Source organism: Alnus glutinosa, chromosome 5 (assembly GCF_958979055.1).
Source record: "Alnus glutinosa chromosome 5, dhAlnGlut1.1, whole genome shotgun sequence".
NCBI classification, from domain to species: domain Eukaryota; kingdom Viridiplantae; phylum Streptophyta; class Magnoliopsida; order Fagales; family Betulaceae; genus Alnus; species Alnus glutinosa.
The window spans coordinates 27,800,201-27,827,591 of record NC_084890.1 but is presented as its reverse complement, the minus strand read 5'-3'; the positions used below and the strand labels follow the sequence as shown (position 1 = coordinate 27,827,591).

At 36.3% G+C, this 27,391-nt stretch overlaps 2 protein-coding genes across 2 annotated transcripts; both read right to left on the bottom strand.

Annotated features, from left to right (window-relative positions):
* Positions 1–2,628: 2,628 nt before the first annotated feature.
* LOC133869356 (uncharacterized) lies at positions 2,629–3,363 on the bottom strand. The gene has a single exon (XM_062306333.1). It carries the CDS (start codon positions 3,172–3,174, stop codon positions 2,956–2,958), a length of 219 nt encoding a protein of 72 aa, XP_062162317.1. The 5' UTR covers positions 3,175–3,363; the 3' UTR covers positions 2,629–2,955.
* Positions 3,364–19,251: 15,888 nt separating this feature from the next.
* Positions 19,252–19,924, bottom strand: LOC133867697 (agamous-like MADS-box protein AGL29). The gene has a single exon (XM_062304462.1). The coding sequence runs from the start codon at positions 19,817–19,819 to the stop codon at positions 19,271–19,273; it is 549 nt and encodes a 182-aa protein (XP_062160446.1). The 5' UTR covers positions 19,820–19,924; the 3' UTR covers positions 19,252–19,270.
* Positions 19,925–27,391: the final 7,467 nt, after the last annotated feature.

Sequence of the window (27,391 nt, the reverse complement as noted above, 5' to 3'; positions counted from 1 at the left end):
TTTTTCTTTAAAAAATAAATTAAAAAGTTATTGAAAAAACTTTAGGATTATTATAAGCTTTTTGCTAGCCTTGAGGGACATTGAGAACTTTTAATAGTTTAGGAGAGACATTAACAATGAAGTAATAATTTAGGGAGGTATATGTACTTTTAAATAATTATTTTTTATCCCTTTAAAAAATTATCCCAAGACATGAATCAGGTTTTTTTTTTTTTAAAAAAAAAAATCACTCAAACATTTCATAGATGTAGAATTTAAATATTACTTCATTTAGTAGTTACAATGTCAAGAATACAAAGAGGACCTTCAATCAATAGACCATACTTGCACCAATTCTTTCAATCTTTATTCAGAGCCTTCACAATTTAGATTATATCATCTTCTAGTTTCACCTGTTGATATTACTGACTACCTGGCAAAAATTGCCACCCTCAAAGCCGTCGTAGCTTCAGTCGTAGCAGATCAATGATATATTGACGAGGGGTTAACAAAGATGCCAACACCTCACCCTCATGATCTCTCACAATCACCCTAGTGCCCATCTTACCTCCAGCCTTATTATCTACCGCTGCATCCTAGTTAATCTTTATAGGACTCATTACGGGCGCTTTCCACTTTTAAATAGATGAAAAAACCTCATATTTAGCCTGTGGCCTATCATTGCAAGTTTTAAAATCCTCGATGGATTCTAATGCTTTCCTAACAATATAATTAGGATGGTTAAAGATCCCCAAAAATAGCCACTCCAGGCAAAATAGAAAACTCTTCGTCATCCAACTTATCTAGCAGCTCTGCTACAATATGAATAAATTTCTCATTCTTTACACTGTATTTTTGTAGCTAGTCTTCTGCCACACATACTCCAAACATTTCTGACCGATGAACAACTCCATAAGATGTGCCCGTAGTTATTTAATGACAAATGGCATGGTAAAGGGGATAATTAATGATAGTTTAATAAAAGGCCTTCGGTCAACATCCAAAACAAATTTGACAGAAACATAATAACAATGGGCAGTTGATCTGTGCACGATACGACAAGCTAAGCAGGAGACCATCACACTAATTCAAATCTAGAAAGCTCCAATTTGAGCATAACATGGTAGCAAACTGCAATGCCTTTTCTACTTAAATTAAAATTATGAAAAAGTTCACTTACTAGTTATTACATCTGATTTTTCATCAATATTTATTAGGTTTGGCAATTCGGGTTGCCGTGTCAATCCATTTGGTTGACGTGTCAACCCATCAGGTTAGCGTGTCAACCCATTTAACTAATTTGGTAAAAAATATGTAATTATCACGTCATAAATATGTTATAAAAGGGTCATAAACGTGTCATAAACAGGTTGGTGGGTCATAAACGGGTCATTAACAGGTCATAAACGTGTCATAAATGAGTTGACAGGTCATAAACGGGTTATAGCCTAAACTCAAACCCTATATATTCGTGTCGTGTTCGTGTCGAATTCGCGGATCGTGTCAAAATTGTCGAGCCTAATATTTATGATTATATTTTAAATTTTAAAAAATGTCAATCTAATATATTTAATCATTCAAATTTTTTCAATTTCAATCGGCCAGTCCAAATTCAACGTTAAATCTTAAAATAAAAATGAAATTTCTAAAATATCCCTTCCTTCTAAAAAACAAATTGAAAAAATGTAACCCTGTTTGTGACCCCCGGTGGGTCACAAAGACCTGGTGGTGGGTCATGTTTGACCCACGACGGTTCAGACTTGATTCTTTTAAAGTAGCTTTTACTTATTAAATCAAAGGATTTTTGTAATTTTATAAACATCTTAAAAGAATAAGGGATTTTTACTCTTCAACTATTTTATTTAATGTTGAATTTGGATAAGAAAGTTGAAATTGAAAAAAAATTAATATTTTTTAAAATTTGAGTGTACAATTGCAATTAAATAATTTTTTTTTTTATTTTTTTCATTAAAAAGAAACCTTAATGGAAACTTGGAATTCATGCCTAGAGCTAGAAGGAAATAGCCTGGCAGCGGCAGGTGGAAGGGTTGCTGCAGAAGAAGTCTTGCTGTAAAAAAATTCTATTTAATACAAAATAAGACATATATTATTTTATTAAAATTTTAGTAATTTAGTAGTTTTATTTATCAGCTACCTTGTATTTCATTTCATCTCTACCACGTACTATCATGTAGAGACTTGATTAATAAAATATATAAAAAGTTAATTACTCAACTATATTGCAGCTGTGTGCGAAGTTTAAAGTTCAGCAAATCTTGTGATGTCTCACATCGTTTGGAAATGAGAATGTATTTATTTGTATAAACGTATTCTTCTTGAAATAACAACGCATTTTAAAGTCATGATGACTATAAATCTATCAGAATTCTGTAGTTAAGCATGCTTCTGCGAGAGTAGTACTGAAATTCGTGACCTCTTAAAAAATTTGATTCGAGAGAATCAAAAGCGAAATATATTACGTCATTAGAAGTGAGTCGTTACAAAACTATTCTAAAATAAAGAGGTCTAAAATTTCTCAAATTATATTACCAAAAAAAATTATTTTTCTTACTAATAACTAACAAAATGAGAAAAAAAAAAAAAAAAAAAAAAAAAAAAAAAAAAAAATCATGAACAACGCATTATGCATGAGTCACAATTTCAACTGGTTTTTTTTTTTTTTACCCAGCATTTAATTTGTACATAAACATGTATACATCAGCATAATTCTTGGGTACTACCAGGTGTCAATACCAAACTAGCTAGCCCCATCACTGAAACCCCCCAAGAACATTCAAAACCAGAGAGAGAGAGAGAGAGAGAGAGAGAGAGAGACCCCCACAAAACCACCAAACAGCTACAAATCCAGCACACAAATCCCCCCTCTCTTCTTTCCCCCGCCACCAGTTGAAATCAAAATAGCTAGAGATGTAAAAAAAGAGCAAAGATACATATGTAGGCAGAGAAACAGAGGACTCAAAAATGGCAGCCGCAACAGAGATAGAAGAAACACAGCGTGGCAACGAGCACAATAGCCTCAAACACGGACAAAATCCTGAAAATCACGTCGTCTAAAAAAGACATCTGTAACAGATTCATCCTCCTCCACTTGAACGCAGACCCGAGGAAGTTCCACCTCCACGTCTCCCTCCTCAGCCTCTTGAAGAACATCCACCGATTCTTCTTGAACCCCATCTCACAAAAATCCTCTCACCTCTCTCCCCTGCCCTTCTTCTTCTTCTTCCTCTTCCTCTTACTCTTCTGGGTTTTGTTTATATTGTGGGAAGGTTTCGGTTTTCTTGACGAATACGATTCGGTGTACGGCTCCGCGTTTCGTTTGCTGGAAGTCAATAAAGGTATGGTGTCAGTGTAAACGTGAAATAGTATATCTATGAGTTGTGCCAGAGCGTCTAAAAAGAAAAAGGAAAAGGAAAAAGAAAAATAGGGAAGTTTGATTGGTTTAAAGTTAAATTAAATGGATCGGATTTAATTTGACTTAATGAGGTGTTATACTCTTATATCTTGATATGACTCGAAACCGGCACACAGGAGGAGAGTAGGCACGCTAATGAGTATTTTGTCACCGCTAATAGAATCGTCCTAAAAGTATTTTATGTCGACACTAAAAAATTTAATATTCATATCTCAAAATGACTTGAAATCAACAAGCGACAGGAGTAGGGTTAACACTTTTTTACATGACTTACGAACCCAACACAAAATTAGTGAGTTGGAGTTTAAGGGATCTAACTCATTTAATTAAATTAGTCGGATTAACCTGACATATATAGTTTTAAACTCTTGTTTTGACATGATTCAAACTCGACGTTCGAACACAAATGGCCTATAATATTTTTGACCTATTAATTTTATAACTAATATTTTTAAGACTAGTGTTTATTCGTTTTCAATTTTTGACCTATTAATTTGAGGACGTCGCCACTTCCAAATAATGGGAGGCTTATCAACATGTACAAGATAAATATTGCACAGCATAGATTGTGGATAACTACTGCATTGTAAAATGATGGGATTATTGGGATGAATTAGATGTAATTGAAATTGATGTGGATGATGCTCAGGAAAAAGAAAAGATATATATATATATATATAGGTGACTTCTTCAAATAATTAAAATTTAAACCAACAAGTCAATTTGCTTATTGTTTGTTTATGTACGTTTTTGAGTCAAGATATATAGAAGGAGACGAGTTAGCTTGCTTGGTTGCAATTGTCACGTAATTGAATACATCATATGCTATGTCTGACCTCTGAGAAATTGACAAGTCATTTGTTCATTACAACCCTCTGGCTATTTCATCTCTTCATTGAGTCTTTTAGTCATATTTTATTATTATTATTATTATTAAAGTTTGAGTACTTTGAGCATAAATTTAACTTTGTTAGAGTTACTTAGTTTTTTTTTTTTTTTTTTTTGGGTAAATATTAAACTCAACCACCTTCTAATGAGACTTTTGAAGTCGCCTCTCTCTCTCTCTCTCTCTCTCTCTCTCTCTATATATATATATATATATATATATATAGAATAATGATTTAATGCCACCTAAATATACAACTTTTCACCACCTTGTCTATGTGGCAAGGTGGTCCCCCACTACTTTTTGAGTTTTTTTATTTTTTAAAAATAAATTAAAGTGGGGGACCACCTTGCCACATAGACAAGGTGGTGGAAAGTTGTATATTTAGATAGTAGTGAATCATTACTCATATATATATATATATATATCAGCTGGCTAAATTCAATATCATAATGATTACGTGCATGGCGTCATAGCCTAGTTATTAAAATCCCAATCTAGATCACAAAATCTTTTATGATCGATTTTGAAATCTTGACCATCCAAAACGGTTTAGATCTTTAAGTAAAATCTTAAATATATAGTTAAGAACTTGTCCAAATATCGATTTAGAACTCATCTTTCTATTCCATTTGTAAACTATTCTACTTTGAGTTGTCATAAGAACTCATCTTTCTATTACATTTTTTAAACTATTCTACATTGAGTTGTCATATATATATATATATGCTTGAGTTGGTGGCTCTCGAATATCTTGACGGAGAAGATTAGCGCAAGAATTGACACGCATAATATTTGTTATGAGTATTAGAATTACACATAAAATCCCAAATTTTTTTTTTAATTTTTTTTTACAGATGCCAAGAAGAGCAAAAGGCCTTGGCCATCCTTTTTTTTTTTTTTTTTTTTTTTTTTTTAGCGCATACATGCATTGTTGCCCTAATCTATTGAAACAAAATATTAAGAAGTTGCATTAAGGGTACTTTTGAAATTGCGATTTCGTAAATAAAAAGTGCGATTTTAAATTTAATCTCAGAAAATAAATTGTTTGGGAATTGCGTTTTTAAAAAATTGAAATTTGAAAATGCAGAAAACTGCATTTCCAAATCGCCAATGAAGTGCTTTTTTGAAAACGCAGAAATTTTAAAGGCTAACTTGTGATTTTAAAGGCCAAACTATAATTTTGCCAAACGTTTAACTGCGTTTTTAAAAATTATTTTTTCAAATTACACATTTTAAAAATCACTATTTTTAAATTGCATTTTTTGAAATTACAAACCCAAACGGACCCTAATACCAAGAGTAGGGAACAATATCATACTTTACGGAATATCTTCTAGCAACAGAATTGATGTGTGTTTTAATAAGTACTCGCAAGCGCACGAATCGTTTGCAATATAGTGTGTGCAAGTGCGAGGTCGAATCCACAGGGAAATGGTCAAATGTTGGTGTATTGTTTAATCAACCTCATTTTAACCGAGTTCCAAAGGTTTGAGGATTGATTCAAGAGCAAAAGACTAAATAAAAGAGATGGAATGAAATATGCAAATTAAAAGGAACTAAGGCTAAGGAATCTACCAAACCAAATCCAACAACTCACACTCTTGGTTTCCACTTGAACACCCAAAGCACATTAAGCTTAGGGTGTCATTCAAGTTTCTCAACCACATACTCTAGAACCATTAAATGAATCCAACTCAAAGATAAATCACAAAGAGTACCCATTTGAAATCAAATCATCCAATGTATCCATTCAATGAACAAATCACAATGGATATCATCATTCAAACCGATAAAATAATGTATCAATCGGTTGAAACACATTAAATGTTATATATCTACCAACAACCACATTCATTGCAAAAGAAAAAGTATTTAAATGAATGGAACTTAAATAACAAATATGATATATCATCAAATGTGCAAGTATTATAACAAGAGTGTGAGTGTCATCAATGAAAATGTTTCATCCTCAACCTTAGTTGAAGTTACTAGCCTTCCATAACTAAGAACACCACAAGAAAATGAAGAACAACTATGGAAATAAAAGGAAAGCTTTACAAAAAGAAAGTGTCTAAGAACAAAAGCTACTGGAATACACTACAAAATGCACGAAATCAAAATCTATCTACTGTTCTCTGAACTCCTCATCAAGGAGGTATGACTATGGCTTTTATAGAAGGAATTTAGGGCTAGAAACCTATGTAAAATGACTCCTCTAACCCCCTCTAGGGTTCCTCTCTTGCTAGAGACAACCAAGGTCACAAAACCAGCGTGTTCTGCTGCGAAAATCAAAGAGGGAACTGCTTTTTGTCGTGGAGGAGCTCTGATTGGGTGTTCTGGCGCGCTTATGCAAAAGTAAGTTCTGGGAAATTTCGATCGATCGATTAATATTCGATCGATCGACTTCGGGCAAAATTCGATCGATCGATTTTAAGTTCAATCGATCGAGTTCTTCAGAACTTCTGAATTTTCCAAGCAATTCCTCATGAATTTTGTCATTCCTCACTTATTGACCTACAAAACATAAAAACACAAAAACTAACCAAAGCATCAGAAAATAACAAAGCTAAAGGTCTAACTAATGTAAATCAAGGGGTCCAAATACATAATATTTGGCACTCATCAAGAATGAAGGAAAAAAAATAAATAAATAAAGAAAAAAAATGAAAAAGTGAGCGTGTGCTTGGATGGTAATTCTAAATGCCACCCATGTCCTTTTTGTATCCCTCTAAAACTGATATAACTTTTAAAATCACAATTTGATCCAATGACGATTTTCAAAATCACATCAATTTTAGAGACACAAAAAACATAAAAGGTGACATAGCATTACTCACCTGGATCATATCAACTACCTAAAGATTTTGTTTGATCAATAAAAAAATTCAAAGAATTTATGTTCATTTCAATCCCAAATTGTGGCTTGCCCTATGGCCAACTGTGCATCCTTTTTTTCTTTTCTAATTTTATTTTTGGGCAGGTGGTGGCCGGATCAAGTAAATAAATAAAGTGAATGATGAGCAGGGGGGAATTTGTGACAAATGACACAATTAATTGACAATTGCATGAAACTCTTGGCCGGTTTGGTGGTAGTATTGCATGGATCTGGTATCTTGCCGAAAGGAAAGAAAAAAGTGAATAACTTTTGAAACCAACTTCCACATATTCGATTCAAATTTGTAACAAATTAAAATGTGTACATGAAAAGGTGGATTGATTAGGTGCATGGATTAGAACTTCCGTGTCTAAAGGTAAACGAGATTCTTGAGCACATATGAAAGAAAATTATTGTTTATTGAAGGCAAAAATGTAAAATTAGTTATTGTGTTAGGCTTAAATTACAAATCGATCTTCATCGTTTTAAAGTGTATTCAGAGGTCACTGAGTATGCCAAAAAAAGTAATTTAGTCCCTAGAATCAAATTCCAATAAAACATTTGACGGATTCTATTATGTGCCACGTCAATACCAATAAAATGACAATACGTATCATTCTTAATAAAAACAAATTATAAATATATAAAGCTTTTAAAAAATTATTTTTTTTAATTAAAAAAAAAATTCAAGAAAAAGTAAAGGGCCGGCTGCCAAACCGGCATTTGGTTTTCATATCTTGGTTCCACCCTTAGACTTATCCGTGGGGTTTTCACTTTTCAATGACTCTTCAATTTGGTTTCATGAACCATGCATGACTGGTTCTCAAAAATTGTCCCAAATTTTTCTAATAATTCTCAAATAACAAATTAGTAATGGTGTTCGGAAGTCGACGGTACTCCGGGGTGTCTTGAATAAATACTACTTTGAATCTTTACGTTAGGTCGGTCTAATTAGGCTTGGCAATTTGAGTTGCCGTGTCAACCCATTTAACTAATTTGGTAAAAAAAAAGAGTGTAATTATCGCGTCATAAATATGTTATAAACGGGTTAATAGGTCATAAACGGGTCACAAACGTATCATAAACAGGTTAGTGGGTCATAAACGAGTCATTAACAGGTCATAAACGGGTTATAGCCTAAACCCAAACCCTATATTCGTGTCGTGTTCGTATCGAATTCGCAGATCGTGTCAAAATTACCAAGCCTAGGTCTAATAAATAAATTTCTTTAGGAGTGGCTGGCTGAAGATCTGAGAATAATCTTTATAGTTTACGCTTTTTATATATATGTTTATTTTGCCCTTTATTTGATGCTCCCACCTAATAAATAAATATTCCTTTGATGGTGGAGGCTAAAGCAGCTCATTAATTTAAAACTGAACAGAAGAAAATTATCATAAATTCAGAAAAGCGTAAAAGAATAATATTTTCAAGACTTTTTTGAACTTTTTTAACGAAAAAAAAAATTGTAAATCCAGCCATATTTATTCTTGACAGACTAGGGCACCAAAGAAAAAGGTGGCTTGGAACAATTTTTCTTTTGAAATTCACTTCGAGGCGTGAGAGTGACGGTTTTGTTTCCTTTAATTTAGGTTGGGTTTGTTTTTACGTAAACTGTTTTTTCGTTGAAAACTGATTTTGCTAAAAATATTTGCTGGTATTTGACTTGTACGAAAAATTTGTAACGGTAAAGGTAACGATAAAGGTAGTATTTAAGAGTATTGATTAAATAATTAAATTCATTTTTTCTTATCAGCTTAAGCTTTTGGGATAAATAATGATTTAACATAATTTCAGAGCTAATTCGAATCTTGACTCTGTCATTTACCTCCTATTTCAAATAAATTATACTACTGAGAATGAGAGTAATTATAGAAATCGATCACTATTTTGCGCTCTTGAAGTGACAAAGGAGTGACTCCTAACATTACTTCTTGAAATGGTAGAAGGTAGAATGGAATAATTATTCTTATTCCTTAGTTTGGTATGAACACAGATGTTCAAATTATAACTGAACCCAGATTACAAAAAATAAATAATAATAATAATAATAACAAATAAAAAACCCACATAATCCTTTAAAAAAAACTCAAATTAAATAGAAAAAATTAATTTTTTTAAAACTCAAATTAAATTATTAATAAGAAAAAAAAAAGAAAAAAAAAAAGAGAAAAACTAACCTAGGAATTTTAGGGGGCGGTCAGCCACCCATTGCCTTAGCCGAGGGTGACCACACGGCCCTTCGGAGTGGCCGCAACCACCCCAAGGTGCTATGGGGTGAAGGGTGGTTCACGTTTTCTTCTCTTCACTTTTCTTTTCTTTTCTTTTCTTTTCTTTTCTTTTTTTTTTTTTTTTTTTTTTTAATTTTTATATCAGTTTGAAAGAAAAATAGAAACTAATATGAGTAATTTTTTTGGAAAACATTGCGTATTCTTCTTCATAAGAAAATAGTTATTCCTATGAAATAGCTATTCATAGGAATAAATGCCTACCAAATAAAAAAATGATTATTCCATAGGAATAATCATTCCATTCCAATAGTCTATTCCACGAACTACGAGCGTGCAGAACCCGCCCCGATCTGACCCGATAAGACCGGATTTTGCACTGAAAATCACAGGCACAGTTTTGGTTTTTGTCAAACCGTGCAAGGCGTGGTGGGTCTCAGGTTTAGAATTTTTAAACCATCAGATCCCCGCCCTGCCCCGCAACCCTTAAATACCTAAAAAAATCACTAGCCCCCTTCGTCATTTTCTGAGCCGCTTAAGTTGTTAACCTAAAAAATTCCTGTGCCGCCTAACCCCCTTAGTCTTCTTCCTTTTCTCCTTCACTCCCTCACCCCCTTCATCTTGTTCCTTTCCTCTGATTTTGATTTATGAGGAAGAGCCTCTCCGTTTCCTTTTCTCCCTCACCCCCGCACTCCCTCTAAAGAGAGCCATAAAGAGTTACAGAGAAACGGAAAGGTCATCCAAGCCCTTCTCCCTTTCCTTCGCCACCATATGCAGCATCGTTCCGGGGGTGATCGGGTACGGCATGAGCGGTTGGAGGATGTAGCTCGAAGCCCGTCTTCGCCAAAACGCCCGCCCCGCCAAAACCCTCGTACGTATTTTCGTTTCTCTCGATCTTTCTTTCCTTTCATTTGAAACCTTTGGCCTGAATCAGGAATACTCGCCCCTGCACAACCCGCAACCTTGTGGCTACACTTTAAAACCCTACGGCTACACTTTAAAACCCTGCGACCATGGTTTGCAAAACCCGCAAGTGTGGGGGCCAAAATGGGTGAAATCCGCTCCGCCTCGTGCCCACCTCTACTACGAACCAAACAGGCCCTAAATGATTAAATTCATCTCCTCCTATCAGCTTAAACTTTTAGGATAAGTGGTGATCTAATAGGCGGCAGCAACGACGCCTATGGCAGCTCCAGCAACAATTCTTGCAATAACTTTGCGGCAGTTCCAATGACAACTCTATCAGAAGTTCCAGCAACAACTCTGGCAACGGCTCTAACAACAGTTTTGGTGGTGATTGAGCAAGAGAGTGCATATGAGAAGGAAGTCGGTTACTGTTGGTCGAGAAGGAAAAGCTAAAACTTGAAAAATTATTTACGATTTTACAAAAATTAAAGAAGGTTTTCCTGGTTAACCAAAAATATTTTTGATTTGATCAAAATTTTCAATCATATCAAACACCAAAAAAAAAATCTAGAAAACACATTTTCCGTCCAAACAACCTGAGCCTTAATCTTATGTTACTGTTATGGGCATACCGGTGGTAGGGGTGGAGTTGCCACTCACCCATGGTGGAATCCCATAGATAACGTGTATGGTAGAGTTGGATTCTATCTTCAGTAGCAGAAAAGGGTAGAAGCTTCTAGAAGAACAATGAGCTGGTTTACTTCTCTGCGTTTTGGTTATTTTAGTTGTCGTTTCATTTGTTTTCCTTTATGTATTCGGTTATAGGCGTTTGATACCCTGTACAGCATTCGCCTATGCTGGAAAACCGTTTCGTTATTCGAATTTCTGTTAGGACAGCTGTGTTTTGGCTGAGGATAGATTCTTATTCGATACCATCTCAGCGGGTATTTAGGAAGAGAGCTATGGGGGGAAAAGAAAAGAAAGAAAATATTGAGATAGCTGTAATTTCAGAGAGATTGGGCCTCTCCCAAGAGCCCGTAGCTACCAGTAGTGATTATCCAGTGCATTTTCTTCATTGTCTTCCCTAATTTCTTCCTCCATTTTCACTTGCGGGAGTTGTTATTTCCACCATTTGAGACCTTTAACCTTACAAGTGGTATCAGAGCTACCGACCTTTTCCTTTCATCTTCGCTACCCTTAATTTTTTTTTTTTTCCCTCTCTGTTCCTCATGGCCGAAGGTACCCGTCTTGCCCAACTTCAAGACTCTGTTAAAGAGTTCAATGATTTTCATGCCCATCAACAAACTGTCAACGCCCAACAGCAGACCTTTAATATCCGGCTTGAACAGAAACTTGATAATTTCACTAACCTCCTTCATAACGTTCTACAAGCTCAGCCTGGTCCTTTTCCGGAACGGGCTCTTGACGGTCAGGACAAGGGCCATCCCCCTCATCTGGTGCACGAGCGACAGGACCATTTCCATCGAGGCCCAGAACGGCGTGATGATCAGGAGGACCGCCGCCGTTTTGACCACGACCACCGTGATGCCTATCCAGAATGAGAGGAACGTCGCCGTTTTGACCAGGAGCGTCGGGATGACCACGACGACCAAAAGTATCAGGAGGAGGATGTGGTTGATAATCCTTGGGATGACCGGCACATGCATCCCTGACCTGTCCGCTTGGATTTCCCTCGTTTTGCTGGTGAGAATCCGACGGCCTGGACGTACAAGGTGAACCAGTTTTTTGATTACTATAACACTCCTCTCTACCAACGTGTTCGCATGGCCTCTTTTCATATGGAGGGCGAGGCCCTCGTATGGTTCCAGGATGCGGATGAGGATGGCCAGTTCCCTACATGGGTTGCATTTATGCAGGCTTTGCTGGTTCGGTTTGGGCCTGCCTACGATGACCCAATGGAATCCTTAGTCAAATTGCGCCAATCTTTAACAGTGGGGGACTATACGGCTTGGTTTGAGTCCCTTTCAAACCGACTTCGGGGTCTCTCCGATAAATATAAACTGAGCTGTTTTCTCAGTGGTCTCAAGGATGAGATTCGGTTACCTTTACGAATGCTGGCCCCCTAGAATTTGGTGGCAGCTTTTGGCCTTGCCAAGCTGCAGGAGGAGTACTTGATCAGTGGCCGTAAGTCATTTAAGCCACAAAATACAACTTCTTTCAGCCGACAGTCTTCTTGGAGCCCCCATACTAATTCTCCTGGCCAGTTGAGTGGGTCTCCTAGCTCTTCTTCATGCCCTAATCCGGTTGTCACCATCCAGCGTATTTCTCCGGCACAAATGCGAGAGCGCAGTGAAAAAGGCCTTTGCTACAACTGTGATGAACGATGGCACCAAGCTCATGTTTGTAAGTCCCCTAAGCTTTACTTGCTGCATGCTCATGACTTTTCTGATGTTCTGATGATACTCCTGCAATAGAAATAGTAGAACCCGTAGAGCCACCATCTGAGCCGATTATTCAAGAAATTATGGAACCTGAAATTTCTCTCCATGCCATTTCGGGCTCTGTTGCCCCTAAAACTATGGGATTAGTCGGGTGGATTCGCAATCACCGGGTAGTCATCCTCATTGACTCGGGGAGCACTCATAATTTCATTGATTTACATGCCATTCCTAAGTTGTCTTTGGGGGAGATCATTCCTTTGAATTTGAAGGTTCGGGTGGCTAATGGGGATACCCTCTCTAGTTCGGGTAGGTGCCCTTCGATGACCATTAGAGTGCAGGGCACCTCTATTACTTCAGAGTTTTTTTTGCTATCCTTGGAAAGGTGTGACGTGGTGTTAGGTGTGGAATGGTTACGGACGTTGGGTCCAATTCTTTGGGATTTTACTGCCATGTCCATGCATTTTTCTCTAAACTCCTGCCCTATTACCCTCACGGGTTTAAGCCCCTCTGAGTTAACAGTGGAGGACGCGTCCCATGTCCTTCGTTCAGCTATAGCCTCTAAGGGGTTCTTTCTGCAGATTTGTTCTCCAGATGAGGGGCTCACTTTCCACTGTCCTCCTGGTCCTATTTCTGATCTCTTGCAGCAATTTATTCACATTTTTTAGGAACCTAGGGGTCTTCCTCCCCCCAGACCTCATGATCATCAGATTATAATGTCTACAGATCAACCCGTCAGTGTGCGGCCTTATCGTTACCCGTATTTCCAGAAGTCTGAAATTGAGAAAATCGTGCAGGATTTGTTACAATCGGGCGTGATTCAATCCAGCCAAAGTCCTTTCTCTTCCCCAGTTCTGTTAGTCCGAAAACCTGATGGTAGTTGGCGTCTGTGTGTTGATTACCGAGCCTTAAATCAGGTTACCATTAAGGACAAATACCCCATTCCAGTGATTGATGAGTTGCTGAACGGACTTCACGGGGCTACTATTTTTTCTAAGCTGGATTTACGTTCGGGGTATCATCAAATACTGGTTAAGCCGGCGGATGTTCCCAAGACTGCTTTCCGCAGGCATGAGGGGCACTACGAGTTTCTTGTTATGCCTTTCTGCTTGACGAATGCCCCTGCCACGTTCCAGGCCCTTATGAATGATATTTTCAGACCTTGTCTCCGGAAGTTTGTTTTAGTCTTCTTCGACGATATTCTGGTGTATAGTAGAAATTTGGCAGATCACTTAGCTCATTTACACACTGTTTTGCATATCCTTCAAACTAATCAATTGTTTGCTAAGGGTTCTAAGTGCAGGTTTGGGGTGCCGGAGATCGACTATCTTGGCCACATTATTTCTGCCGATGGTGTACGCGCTGATCCTACAAAACTAGCGGCAATGTCTCAGTGGGCTCTACCAACTACTATTAAGTCTCTTCGGGGTTTTTTGGGGCTTACGGGCTACTATCTCAAATTCATCCGCGGGTATGGGATAATTGCAGCCCCGCTCACTACCCTCCTAAAGAAAAACTCATTCCTATGGTCACCACTGGCTACTGAAGCTTTTCTTACACTTAAGGCTGCAGTTACTTCTCCCCCAGTCTTGTGCCTTCCAGATTTTTCGCGGACTTTCACAATCGAATGCGATGCTTGTGCCACTGGAATTGGCGCAGTCTTGATGCAGGACGGCCACCCCATTGCGTATTTCAGCCAAGCCTTGAAAGGTCAAGCCTTGCACCTCTCGACTTATGAGAAGGAGCTCTTCTCGTTGGTTATGGCTGTCCAACGGTGGCGTCCCTATTTATTGGGCTGACCTTTTAAGGTAAAGACTGAACAACAGGCCTTGAAATTTTTATTGGAGCAGCGGGTTGGCACAGTTTCTCAACAACGTTGGCTTTCCAAGTTGTTGGGTTACGACTTCGTCATTGAATATAAGCGGGGGAAAGAAAATCGGGTTGCTGATGCTTTGTCTAGACAGCATGACGTTTCCCTTGTGGCTGACGATTTTTCCCTGTCTTTAATTTCTTTTCCCACTCCAGCATGGATTCCTGAGTTACAGACTTCATATCAGCACAACCCAGAGACTTCTTCTATATTGGAAGTTCTCCAAAATGGCCTCTCGGCTCCTCCTAGTTATTCTTTGCAGCAGGGTCTTCTTTTATATAAGGGGCGCTTATGGATTGTTAAGGGTTCTTCCTTCCAATTTCAGCTTTTGGATTACATCCATGCTAATCCCTCCTCTGGGCACTCAGGTTTTCATAAGACAGTTCATCGGGCTAAGCGGGATTTCTACTGGAGGGGAATGCGCAAAGATATTAAGAAATTGGTCCATGAGTGTGACATTTGCCAAGTTAACAAGCCTAAAACCATCCACCCGGCAGGGCTTCTTCAGCCTCTGCCCATTCCTTCTAGGCCCTGGGCTGATATCTCTATGGATTTCATAGAAGGTTTGCCTCCTTCGCATGGTTCTACTGTCATTTTGGTTGTGGTTGACCGCTTTTCAAAATACGGACATTTTCTCCCTCTCGCCCACCCTTATACTGCCTCTACGGTTGCTCAATTGTTTCTCTCCAATATCTTTAAGCTCCATGGCATGCCCCAGCCATTGTCTCTGACCGTGACCCCATTTTCACTAGTACGTTTTGGCGTGAATTGTTTCAGTTACAGGGCATCTCCCTTGCTTTCAGTTCTGCATATCATCCGCAGTCTGATGGTCAGACTGAAGCTTTAAACAAGTGTCTGGAGACATACCTTCGTTGCTATTCCGGTTCCAAACCCAAAGAATGGAGTCGTTGGTTGACCTTAGCAGAATGGTGGTACAACACTAATTATCATTCTGCCACGAAAATCACTCCTTTCGAAGCTGTCTATGGTTATGCTCCCCCTTCGCTGCTGTCTTATGTACCGGGCACCTCAGCTAACTTAGCTGTTGACTCCCAACTTAAGGATCGCAATTCCATGGTTAACCTCCTTAAGGAGCACCTCCAGCAAGCCCAAAATCGGATGAAATTGTATGCGGATAAGAAACACACGGAACGGATATTTAATTTGGGGGATTGGGTTTACTTACGGCTTCAGCCGTACCGGCAAAAGTCTGTGGCGATGAGGAAGAATCTCAAGTTGTCCCCTCGATTTTTTGGGCCTTATAAGATCCTCCAACGTATTGGTGCGGTGGCATATCGGTTGGACCTTCCTCCCTCTGCCCAGATCCACCCGGTCTTTCACGTTTCCTGTCTCAAGCTCAAAGTTGGTCAACATGTCACTTTTTTGCCAACTCTGCCTCCGGTGGACGGTCATGGTGAGCTCAAACCAGAACCAGAATCCTTGCTTTCCTGCCGCATGGTTATACGCCATGGTCGGGTTGTTACCGAAGTCCTTGTCCGTTGGAAAGGAGCTTTGGCGGAAGATGATTCTTGGGAGCTTCTTCGGGATCTCCAGGAGCAATACCCCCACCTTTCGAGCAAGGTGCTGTGAAGGGGGGGGGGGCCTGTTATGGGCATACCGGTGGTAGGGGTGGAGCTGCCACTCACCCATGGTGGAATCCCATAGATAACGTGTATGGTAGAGCTGGATTCTATTTTCAGTAGTAGAAGAGGGTAGAAGCTTCTAGAAGAACAATGAGCTGGTTTACTTCTCTGCGTTTTGGTTATTTTAGCTGTCGTTTCATTTGTTTTCCTTTATGTATTCGGTTATAGGCGTTTGATACCCTGTACAGCATTCGCCTATGCTGGAAACCGTTTCGTTATTCCAATTTCTGTTAGGACAGCTGTGTTTTGGCTGAGGATAGATTCTTATTCGATACCATCTTAGCGGGTATTTAGGAAGAGAGCTATGAGGGGGAAAAGAAAAGAAAGAAAATATTGAGATAGCTGTAATTTCAGAGAGATTGGGCCTCTCCCAAGAGCCTGTAGTGGTAGTAGTGATTATCCAGTGCATTTTCTTCATTGTCTTCCCTAATTTCTTCCTCCATTTTCACCTGCAGGAGTTGTTATTTCCACCATTTGAGACCTTTAACCTTACAGTTACATGCTGCTCCTTACGAGTTGTCCTAGAAAGTGACTTTTGGAGAGAGCATTGCTGCAACACTTTAATAGTTTAATGATAAAAAGAAGGGTTAAATGTCTTATTGGTACTTGAGTTTTGGTAACTTTATTTTTTGTCACCTGAGTTTCAATTTGCATCACAGATGGTACCTGAGTTTTGGGAAAAGACCGGATTGGTACCTCAGTTAAGTTTTTTGTCCAAAAACTAACGGCCCGCCATGTCATTGCCACTTAACACCATTAGGAACACGACACATGTGCCTTGCGACATGTCAGCACCCACATAATTACTGAATCATCCAAACAATTTGTAAGTTTTTAATTTTTCTTAACTCTTTTTTTTTTTGTGATTTGGCAATTATGTGGGTGCTGACATGTCGCAAGGGACATGTGTCGTGTTCCTAGTGGTGCTAAGTGGCAGTGATGTGGCGGGCCGTTAGTTTTTTTATGGAAAACTTGACTGAGATACCAATTCGGTCTTTTCCCAAAATTGAGGTGCCATTTGTGATGAAAATTGAAACTCAGGTATCAAAAAATAAAGTTTTCAAAACTCAGGTACCAATAAAATATTTAACTCTAAAAAAAATGACCAAAATGATATGAGGTAGACAATGGCCGAAAGAAAAGCTAATCAGATAGAAATTTTGGCCAAAAAGTCCCTCTTAACATAAAGAAATGTAATTTCTTTATTTTTCTTCCTGTTGAATTTCTAAATAATACACCCAAAAACCTTGAAATCATGGTAGAATTTAAAAAAAAAATAAAATAAAAATAGAACCAGCCAAATAAAGAATATAATAATTATAGGAAATTTGGGCTTGGGCCTGGTATGAAAATGAATTTTTAACTCGCATTTAAGAAAAATTGTAACTAGAAAAATGAGAATGACGATGAACAAAAAATCAACAAAATTTTTTTTTTGGGGGGCGGGGGGACACAAAGAGAATCAGCAACTCATAATTAGGGGTGACAATTTTTGACATAACTCGCGAATCCGACACAAAGTTATAAGGTTAGAGTTTATATTAAACGAGTCAACGGGTTGGCCCGTTTATGATCATGTTGGGTTCGGGTTGGCTGGCCAACCAAGTCGACCCAAAATCGACACGGTAATCCATTTTGCCAACCCTGCTCTTAATGATAATTATTATATTGTCATTTTATTAAACTGATATGATAAGTTTCATCAAGTTTTGAATATAATAATAATAATAATAATAATAATAATAAACGAATAAATACCGTTACATTATCTCAATAAAACAAAGGGAAAATGAGAGAATGTACGGAATATGTAGATCATTATTCATGTAGATATGGAAAAGGAGGCCAGGGTAATCTATGAGAGGCAATGGCTATTTCGAAAGATGAGTGATTTTCAATGGCTATTTTGAGTGAGCCTTGACTTCTAAAATGAACTAAACTGTATTCTAAAATAATAATCAACTCATTCTTTTCTTATTGATAGTTCACCTTTAAATAGAGAAAAAATATATTACGGTTTACATAATTGACTAATTAGGTGTTGACTTTTACAACTAGAACAAATCTAATAAGGAAGGAATTTAATTCTTTATTGAATTATAAAATCTAAGAAGATATACTAGCTCCTTAATTATTTGACTCCAATACGACATGAAAAATATCAAATAATTATGGTCATATAACATTGCCTAGACAACGTGCAAGGAACTATAATGCACGTCCTAGGATAAAAACTAGCTATAGGATAGAAATTTCCTACAAATCGGTTTGTAGGAAATTTTCTACAACCCACAGATAAGATTAACACGTGTCCCTTGACATGTGAGAAGCACATGTTATTTAAATAGCATATGCTTCTTACATGCTTTTTTAATAGTATTAAAAAAAATGTGATTCTCACATGTTTAAAAGACACATGTCATTTTTATATTTAGGTTGTAGACAATTTTCTACAAATCAGTTTGTAAGAAATTTCTATCCAAAACTATATATAAACAACAGAAATTTTTTGTCGTTATCATTCTCAAAAAAAAAAAATTTAAAAAAAGGAAAAGGAAAATATTTTCAAAAATATCGTGGGGTTTGTTTGCTAAGTATCCTCTCTCTCTCTCTCTCTCTTCTTTTTTTTCTTTCTATTCAAACAAGTTAAAACATTAACAAAAATCTTTTCTCACAGAAAAAATTAAAAATTTGTTTTACGTTTATGAGATGTAAAAACAATTTTTTATTTTTTATTTTTAACTAAAACACACACAAAAATAAATAAAAATAAATTAAAAAAAAAAAAAAAAACCTCACATCTTTAAAAGGATTATCAAACACCACCACATCTTTCAAGTTTAATTTTGCGTAGATATGGACAAATATTATTCATCCAAAAAAAAGATATAGACAAATATTAGCACTAATAACATCCATTTTCATATTTTAGCACACATTTGGAAGTTTCTTCTTCTTCTTCTTTGGATGAATTAATCACATTTGGAGTTCAAGCAACAAATTAACCATCATATAGAATATGGTTCAAATACAACACTCAAAACTTTTTTAGTAACTACTGGCTAAATTATCTGCCTCTTTGGTAGGTTTCTTTGCCAGGAGAAGCAACGAAGAAGATGCCTCCATCTCACTGACTCGTGCTTTTACATTTTCACGAAGCTCCTCCAGTGATCCCTTCAACTTTTCAAGCTCCTCCAAGCTGAGCTCTTTGATCGGCGCTTTACATTTTGGTTGCCCTTTTGCTTTCATTGCCTTCTCGAGCATCTCTCCCCTCTTCTTTTCAGCTTGGACCTGCTTAAGCAAGTCAATAAGTTGCCTATTAAGCTTATCCACCTTTGCATCCATTGAAGAACCGACGTCGCCATTAATTGGTTTTTGGTCCTGATTTCGAAATCTGTCTGAAACTGACTCAACACTTGGATGGCCGAATGAGTACGGCTTGCCTCCTGGGGAAAAGACAACCATGGCAACTTCTGCACCGCACAAAGTAGCAAGCTCGTTTCCTTTCTTGAAAAGGCCGGTCCGGCGCTTGGAGAAGGTGACCTGCCTGGAGCTGCTGTCCTTCACCATCTCCATCTCGATTTTTCGCCGCCCCATTATCGGCTACCTTGCACCAGAAGAGGGATGAATTTTTGTTATTTATTGGTTTGAAAATTAGAAGAGAATGGAGAGTGAAGTGCTATGCATTATGTATATGATGAGTTGAACATACACCTAGAAAGAGGGCTCAATGTTTCTAATATTGGATATTTGTCCAATTGTTTCTATGTATATTAATTTGATTCTTCATTGTTACTATGGAAAGCTTATGACTATCTTTCTATTTACTGCTACTATATTATACAACTTTAACACTTTTGGTGGCAGACTTTAATTCTAATTGACCATATATATCAGATTTTGGAAAGAAATTAAATCCCAAGCTATCCAGATATTCCTTTCAAAAGATTGTCAATATATATGTGGTTAATTAGTTTAATTCCCAGCCACGTAGGAATTGGGTATCATAATTATCATTGGTTTTAGGATTTGTTTGAGGAGTAATGCTTTCTTTTCTTTCTTTTCGTTTTTCTTTTTTTGCAAAGGTTTGAGGAATAATGCTACATGTATAACTATTTTACAACTTTTGATATATGCTGTCATGTAATTGACGGCGTATTATTCTTTAAAAAAATAACTTTGGCATCTTCCAATTATATGATGGTACGTGTCAAAAGTTGTAAAATAATTAATAGTCTACAATACCTTATAACTTAGTCGTTTGTTTATAATGCATAGTTATGATAGTGTAGTTGGCCACCCTATGAACTATTTGGAGGTGATTAATCATCCTAAAAGTAATTGATAAAGTGGCCTAACCACCCCAAATAACTTTTGGGGTGGTAAGTCACTCTAAAAAAAGCCAGAGGAGGCGGCCGGCCATTCCAAAATAGTTTTTGGGGTGGCCAACCACCCCCTAAGCATTTGGGGTGGTAAGTCACTCTAAAAAAAGTCAGAGGAGGCGGCCGGCCATTCCAAAATAGTTTTTGGGGTGGACAAACCACCCTTAAATGCTTAGGGGTGGTTGGCCACCCCCAGGCCATTAGATCCTTTAAGATGATCGACTACCACAATTTATTTTTAGGTAGACGGCCACTTCCAAGAACTATTTAGGGGTGGTTAGCAATCCTCATTGCCTAATTTGAAGATGGTTGGCTATCTTTAGTGGCCGATTTAGAGTAGTTCAACCACTTTCATTGGCTGCTTAATTGGTGGCCAACCGCCCCCAAAAAGTTAATGGGGTGGCTGGCCGCTTCTTTCTTTCAATTTTTTAGCACATTTTTTTAATATGTAAATTTGAATGATGTAAGTGACACTATCTTGGCTGTTCAATATTTATAATAAACGTCCAGAACTTAAGACTACGTTTGGCCGTGTAATACATTCTTATTTTCTATATTTAGTTTGAATTCCCCTATTTGTAAATATATTAACTAATAAATCAAAACTCAAAACACTTCTCAAAATACATAATACATTTTATAAAAACGTGTTTAAGCTGGATGTCCATTAATGGGAACAAGTTGATTGATCTCTACAAAGAAGCATATGACCTATTGCAAAAAGGAAAAGGAAAAAAAAGAAATGTTATTTCACATTCTATAGTATATCTTTGGTATATCTCTCATTTATATTTTTTCAAATCAACCATTAGATCTGTAGGACCCACATGCCTACAGATCTAATAGTTAATTTGAACAAAAGATAAATAAGAGATATACCATAAAATTTGTGTAGTGCCCTAGATTATTAATAAGATATAGTAGGTCTTAATTGGAAGTTTACACATTTTTGACTTTCTACATTAACTGAACATTTGCTGAGAGTCATGAATGTTCACTCTTCCCTCATGAACGATCGTACGTAGTTCCCACCAAGAACGATCGTGGTTCCCCCACTAGGAACGTAAACGGTCTCCACCACGAACGATTGTTGACTTGTTATACTGTGTGTCGGAAAGTATATCTCACGCCTTCAGCGTGTGTGTCAGAAGGGAATCGGATTTGATCACAACTTGATTGATGCATTCCTTTATGCTTTGGTTAAGGGAGGCATCTTTGATGTAGTGATGCAAGTAGCAGAGAAAACTCACGAGATGAAGATCTTTGTGGATAGGTTGAATATCTTATGTTTCAGCTGTGTAGTATTCTTTTTTTGAGAAGTAAAAATCCATATGGTCTTATTCTTCTTCGAATAAGATTGGAAGACGAACCGTGATATTAATTATCAATTAATTAATTTCTTGGGGCGTTACAATATGAAATAACATTTCTCCAAAAAAATATAAAAATAAAAATAAGAACAAGGAACCAATTAATTGAATTGCAAATTTAATATGATGATTAGTATGCAAAACAGAAGCTGATTTGTCAGAGTTAATGTTATGAGCAAGTAATTAATTGGTTAGGACACTAATTAAATTGGCAAGGAAAGGCTGACAACCTCACCAAAGAAAGTATTTCTCATTTTTAAATTGCTGCTTTTATAAGGGAGTTTTGTTTGTCCTTTCTAATTATGAATGCTTTCAGAAACTAGTTCGTCAATAATCTTGTTTGGAAACAAATTAATATTTTTTAACTATGGGATTTTTTTTTACATCATTTTAGGGTTTTTGTTGGCCTTGACGGTTTAAGTACAACTAGGTTACATGACTCCATGGTAGCACTAATAGCTCCAAGCGAGTTAGAAATAATTCAAAATTTTAAAAACCTTATTTATTATTATTATTATTATTGAGACCAGAATGTGAAGTTACTAATTTATTATAAGAATTCAGTTAATGACGGACCCATAATTTTAGTTAAGAGGAGTAAAAATTAAAAAATAAAGTTGAACAAAAATTAATTAAAAATATTAAAAAATATAATTAATGATTTTGGTGGACAAGGTCCTTTTTGTAGATATGTTCTTTGAATTTGCATATAATCTCAGGTAACTACAATTATATATTTCATATAATTTAAATATGTAACAAATACAATATATTCATGATCCAGATCGATCGATAACTTTTTTTAATCTTTTTAACCGAATAGATATACCTTTGCATTTGCATTATAGTTAGCTCAACACTAATCAAGAATCCCCCAAATGATAATTACTAATTAGTGCATAATATTGTAGACTTTAATTTTCATAAGAGTCATAAAGAAAGTAGTATTTATCAGTTTTATATATATTTTCAATGAAACCAAAAACAATTACAATAATGAAAAGAAAAAACATAACTTAATTCAATGAGTAGGACAATTACTTATAAAATAGCAATGGAAACATCTGTTAATCTTATTACAAGCAAGCGAGCCTTGAAGAGAGTATTTACTGGTATGTTGGAATCATGGATTGATTATTTCAATTGCAGTCTACTAAATAATATTTTTTCAATATACGAACATTTCTAGTTATTTAAGAACTTAGTAAAATATTTGAATTTGTTTAACGAGCGTGAGTTGCGATTTACCATTGAATATATTGAAATTTGGGACAAACGATGCATTTAAGATATAAACCAACATATAAACCTATATATAAATGAGGAATGCTATAGTTCTCTCTAGTGTCCTTCTGGGGTTCTTTTATGCTGACATAACACCTTATCATGTATTTTTTAATAAAAATATGAGAGAAAAATCAAGCTGTAGTTTTTCTTTATTAATAACAAAGTGCCATATCAGGAAAAAAAAAGTTCTAACATTTCTCATATATAAATAGTGTGAGGAATGTGAGTTGCGGTTTACCATAGAATATATAATTGAACGGCTATCAAACTTCGAATTGTCATTCTCATTCTTCTTAAAGACAGACCAAATTTATCTTCTTCAAGCCGATCAATAATTCAAAATCAAGTGCTTAATTAGCTATTTTTTCTAAGAGGTGTATTGTGAAAGACTGTCTCGATGAATTGAGCAAAAAGCTAAGTCAGTCATCTTTTTGAAAATTTCTCTTTCTTAAAAAATCTCAGTATGTAATTAAATTTTTACAATGATTTATCTTTTTTAAAAAAAGAAATTTGATCTATTTCTTTACTTTTCTTAACTCTAGAAATCATTTTCTAACCTAGTAGTAATTAACTTTTCAGGAAATGGAATTGTCGTAACCATTTTTATCGATAGGATATTCCATAATATGGCCATTGTCAACGTTACAAAATAATTCTTGTGCACGAAAAAAAGAAAAAAAAAATAATAATAATGAATTTACATGTTTTAGTCCTATTATAAGCATTCTAATTTAGTTGATAGATATCAATTGGAAATAAAATAAAATAAAATAAAATAAAATAAAAATAAAAATACGTGTTCTCTCTGCTCTCCCCCTTGTAGAGCCTTCCGGAGCATCTAACTCACTCACCGGCAGTCACTGCCAATCCTTCTGACCTCCTCTCATTTCCCTCCTTTGAACAAAGCCAAGAAAATGGCCGTGGTAAGCAATAACCGAAGCAATTGAAGTAAAACGGCATCAGAAAGAGCACAAACCTTGAGAAGTTTTTTAATGGTTTGTTTGGGTGTGGGATTTTTAAAAAAATTGAGAATATCGAGAGAATTTGTTTTTTAAAATTATATTTGGATGGTCTAAAAAATTTGAGACAAAAGTACAAAAAGTTAAATAAATTCTGAGTATAACAGTATTTGAAAAATCTCTTCCGGCCAAACATACCATAATAACCTTTTTAGAAATGGACACGAAGCTTGTAAGGTCCCTCAATCCTTCCAATTATTTTAACACATCAACTGCTTAAAATGTAGGGAGAAGAGGCAACTAATGAGTTGTCTTGGGATGCTAAGGTAAAGTGTTCTGTAAAACAAGCATAGGCATGCAATGAAACAATAGTAATGATCTTGAGATTAAAACTTATATTTTTTTAGAATATGAACAAAATGAAGTGAGTTTCAAAGAATGGAATATGATCCTAAATGAAATGAATACTATCCATTTTAAATAAAAAGTCAAGATTTGAAGTTGGTGCATCCAACGATTTATATATATAAAGTCAATGTTGGCACGTCTTTTATAATTTTAAATAATGTGAAATTATATACACCATTAGATGTATTAACTTTAAATCCTGACCATAAAATAATGAACATCCATTTCATTTGAAATGGAGATAATTCTATTCCAGACTGCATATGACATATTAACGCCCCCTCTCTTTTTGCTTATTGGTCATTTGTAAATTATTTGGCTGACATTAGTTTGGATCTTTCTTCATTTCAAAGCTTTTCAGCTTTGAAAGTGTTTCGATGTGTCAATTCTCGTACACATGTTTTACCTAAGTGGTCGCTTTCAATCTTGTTTTTGGAAACATTCCCATAAGATTCTTCATTATCTCTTACATTCGGATCAGAAGTGAGAAAGACCCTCTTCTATAATCCTTTTCTTTTGTTCAAATTAAAAAAATTTAAAAAAAAAAAAAGAAAAAAAAAAAGAAAGTAAAATAAAATAAAAATTAGTGAGATGTTTTAAGTTATAAACCCTTTTGAGTGTTTTTGGGATTAGCATGTGAGCTTGGAGTGGTAGAGCCTGGAGATGATCATCATACCTACTTTTAGTTGCTAAGAAAATTTTGAAAAAAACATGGTCCTATTTGGCAATCTCCTCCTCTCCCCCCTTCCCTTCTTTTCACTTCCCTAAATAAAATCAACTTCAAAACATTCTTAACTTTTTTAACTTTTTATATCACATAAACAATTTTTTATTACTATTTAAATAAAAAAAATCTACTACAATATTACAAATTTTTTTTACCTTTTCATATAAATTCTTTCTACTTTATATCACATCAATAACATTTTACACCCACTCAAAAAAAAATTACCCTCACACTTGAGATGAGGAGTTACCAAACAGGGCCATATATTCCATCGATATTTCAATACTAGATTATGAAATCTATCAAGTCAATATGAACATTGGGCTTTATATCACCATTCTCACCACCAAGTAAAACTTGATTATTTTTGTTTTCGTGTACCTTTAATGTGATCCAATAATACTGCAGCCATTAGATATGCATGGTTCTCCTTGGTAGTCCATTTCAGCCCACGTGAACATCACATCTTTCACCAGGGAAAAAAAAAAAATTGTACGTGGACACCGGCGGAACCACATTAAGACCAATGCAGCCGTGGCCCACAAACCTTTTAAAAAACTTTTATTTATAAATTTTTTTAGAAATGACACATGTCATTTTTAAGGAAAAAATATATATATATATATATAAATAAATAAAAGACTTGCTTGGTCGTTTGTGTTTTGGGGATTTTTTTTTTTTTTTTTTTTAATCACTCTAAAGCTTATTATTAAACTGGCAAAAACAATATATTGTTTTAAAGGACAGAAATTTCTTGAGTAAACCTACAATTCGGACCAGTTGCAAAATACTAGTTTTGCGGCCTCTAATAAAACATTGACCCATATGTTAAAAACACCAAATAAAATGATGAGGAATACACATGATTTTTAAGCCTAAACCAAATGTCTACGAAAAAAAACCCTTGTTCTGCTACTCATTCTAGTCACACCTTATCCACCGTAAATTTACCCACGAGCTTGAGGCCCTCTTTGAAGACCTGTCGAAGAAGTGCGGGCCGTTGCCGGCGTCGAGGGTGTTGATCGAGGCCATGCCCAGGGTGGCGGTGACCGAGGAAGGGGTGGCGGAGAAGGAGTGCGCGATTTGCTTGGAGGGTTACGTGGTCAGCGGCGAGGCGAGGGAGATGCCGTGCAAGCACAAGTTCCACTCCGATTGCATCAAGAGTTGATTGGGGTTCTACGAGTCCTGCCTAGTTTGCTGGTTTGTGATGCCGATGGAGGAAGGCAATTTGAAGAGTGGCGGTGGAGAAGGGGGAGATAGAGGGTTTTTGGTAGCTTTTTGGATTGGTGCATGGTAGTGGGGATCCGATGGACGTGGGTCTATGGCGTCTGATTTGGACGGGCCGTCTGATGAGTCAAAACCTCCATCGAAGCCCTCACCGTTCTACCCCGATGAGAATTTCGAGAATCCTCCAGCGGAGTAGACAGATGGCGGAGACGGGTCCTCTGGCATTAGCTTCGAGGAGAAGACATCGTTTCCAATGACGTATGACTGGGTGGAGGTGAAGATCAGAGATGAGTCGCCGGCAACCAAGTCCTTGACCGACTTGGCGTCGAGTTTCGAGAAGGAGTCAAATACCCGTAGTCTGTTGGTTTAACTTTCACACCTTGTTCCAACCATTACCCATAGCATAAGAATTGCTTCTAAGATTTTCAGTAAAAACCTTGTCGGAGCGAGAGGGGATGTGAAAAGTGATGGATGAGTTGGTTTGGCTAAAAGATAGAGTGTTTCCATTCTATTATTCTGTATAGAATTTTTTCTGATGTATCAAATTTTGACTGGAGGCTGTAAAAGTCGTGTTTTACAGTCCATCCTAGTAGGGGCTCTCAAATTTCTTATAAACTGGTTTGTAAGAAATTTCATACAATCCACATATAAGATTGACATGTGTCATTTAGCATGTGAAAATCACATGTTGTTTTAATATAATGTACTTTTCACATGCTATTTTAATAGCATTAATAAAAAAAATATGCGCTTCTCACATGTTTAAAGGACGCATATTACTCTTATATGTGGGTTGTACGAAATTTCCT

Coding starts and splice junctions, on each gene's coding strand:
- LOC133869356 (XM_062306333.1), bottom strand. CDS start 3,174: ATGGGGTTCAAGAAGAATCGGTGGATGTTCTTCAAGAGGCTGAGGAGG.
- LOC133867697 (XM_062304462.1), bottom strand. CDS start 19,819: ATGGGGCGGCGAAAAATCGAGATGGAGATGGTGAAGGACAGCAGCTCC.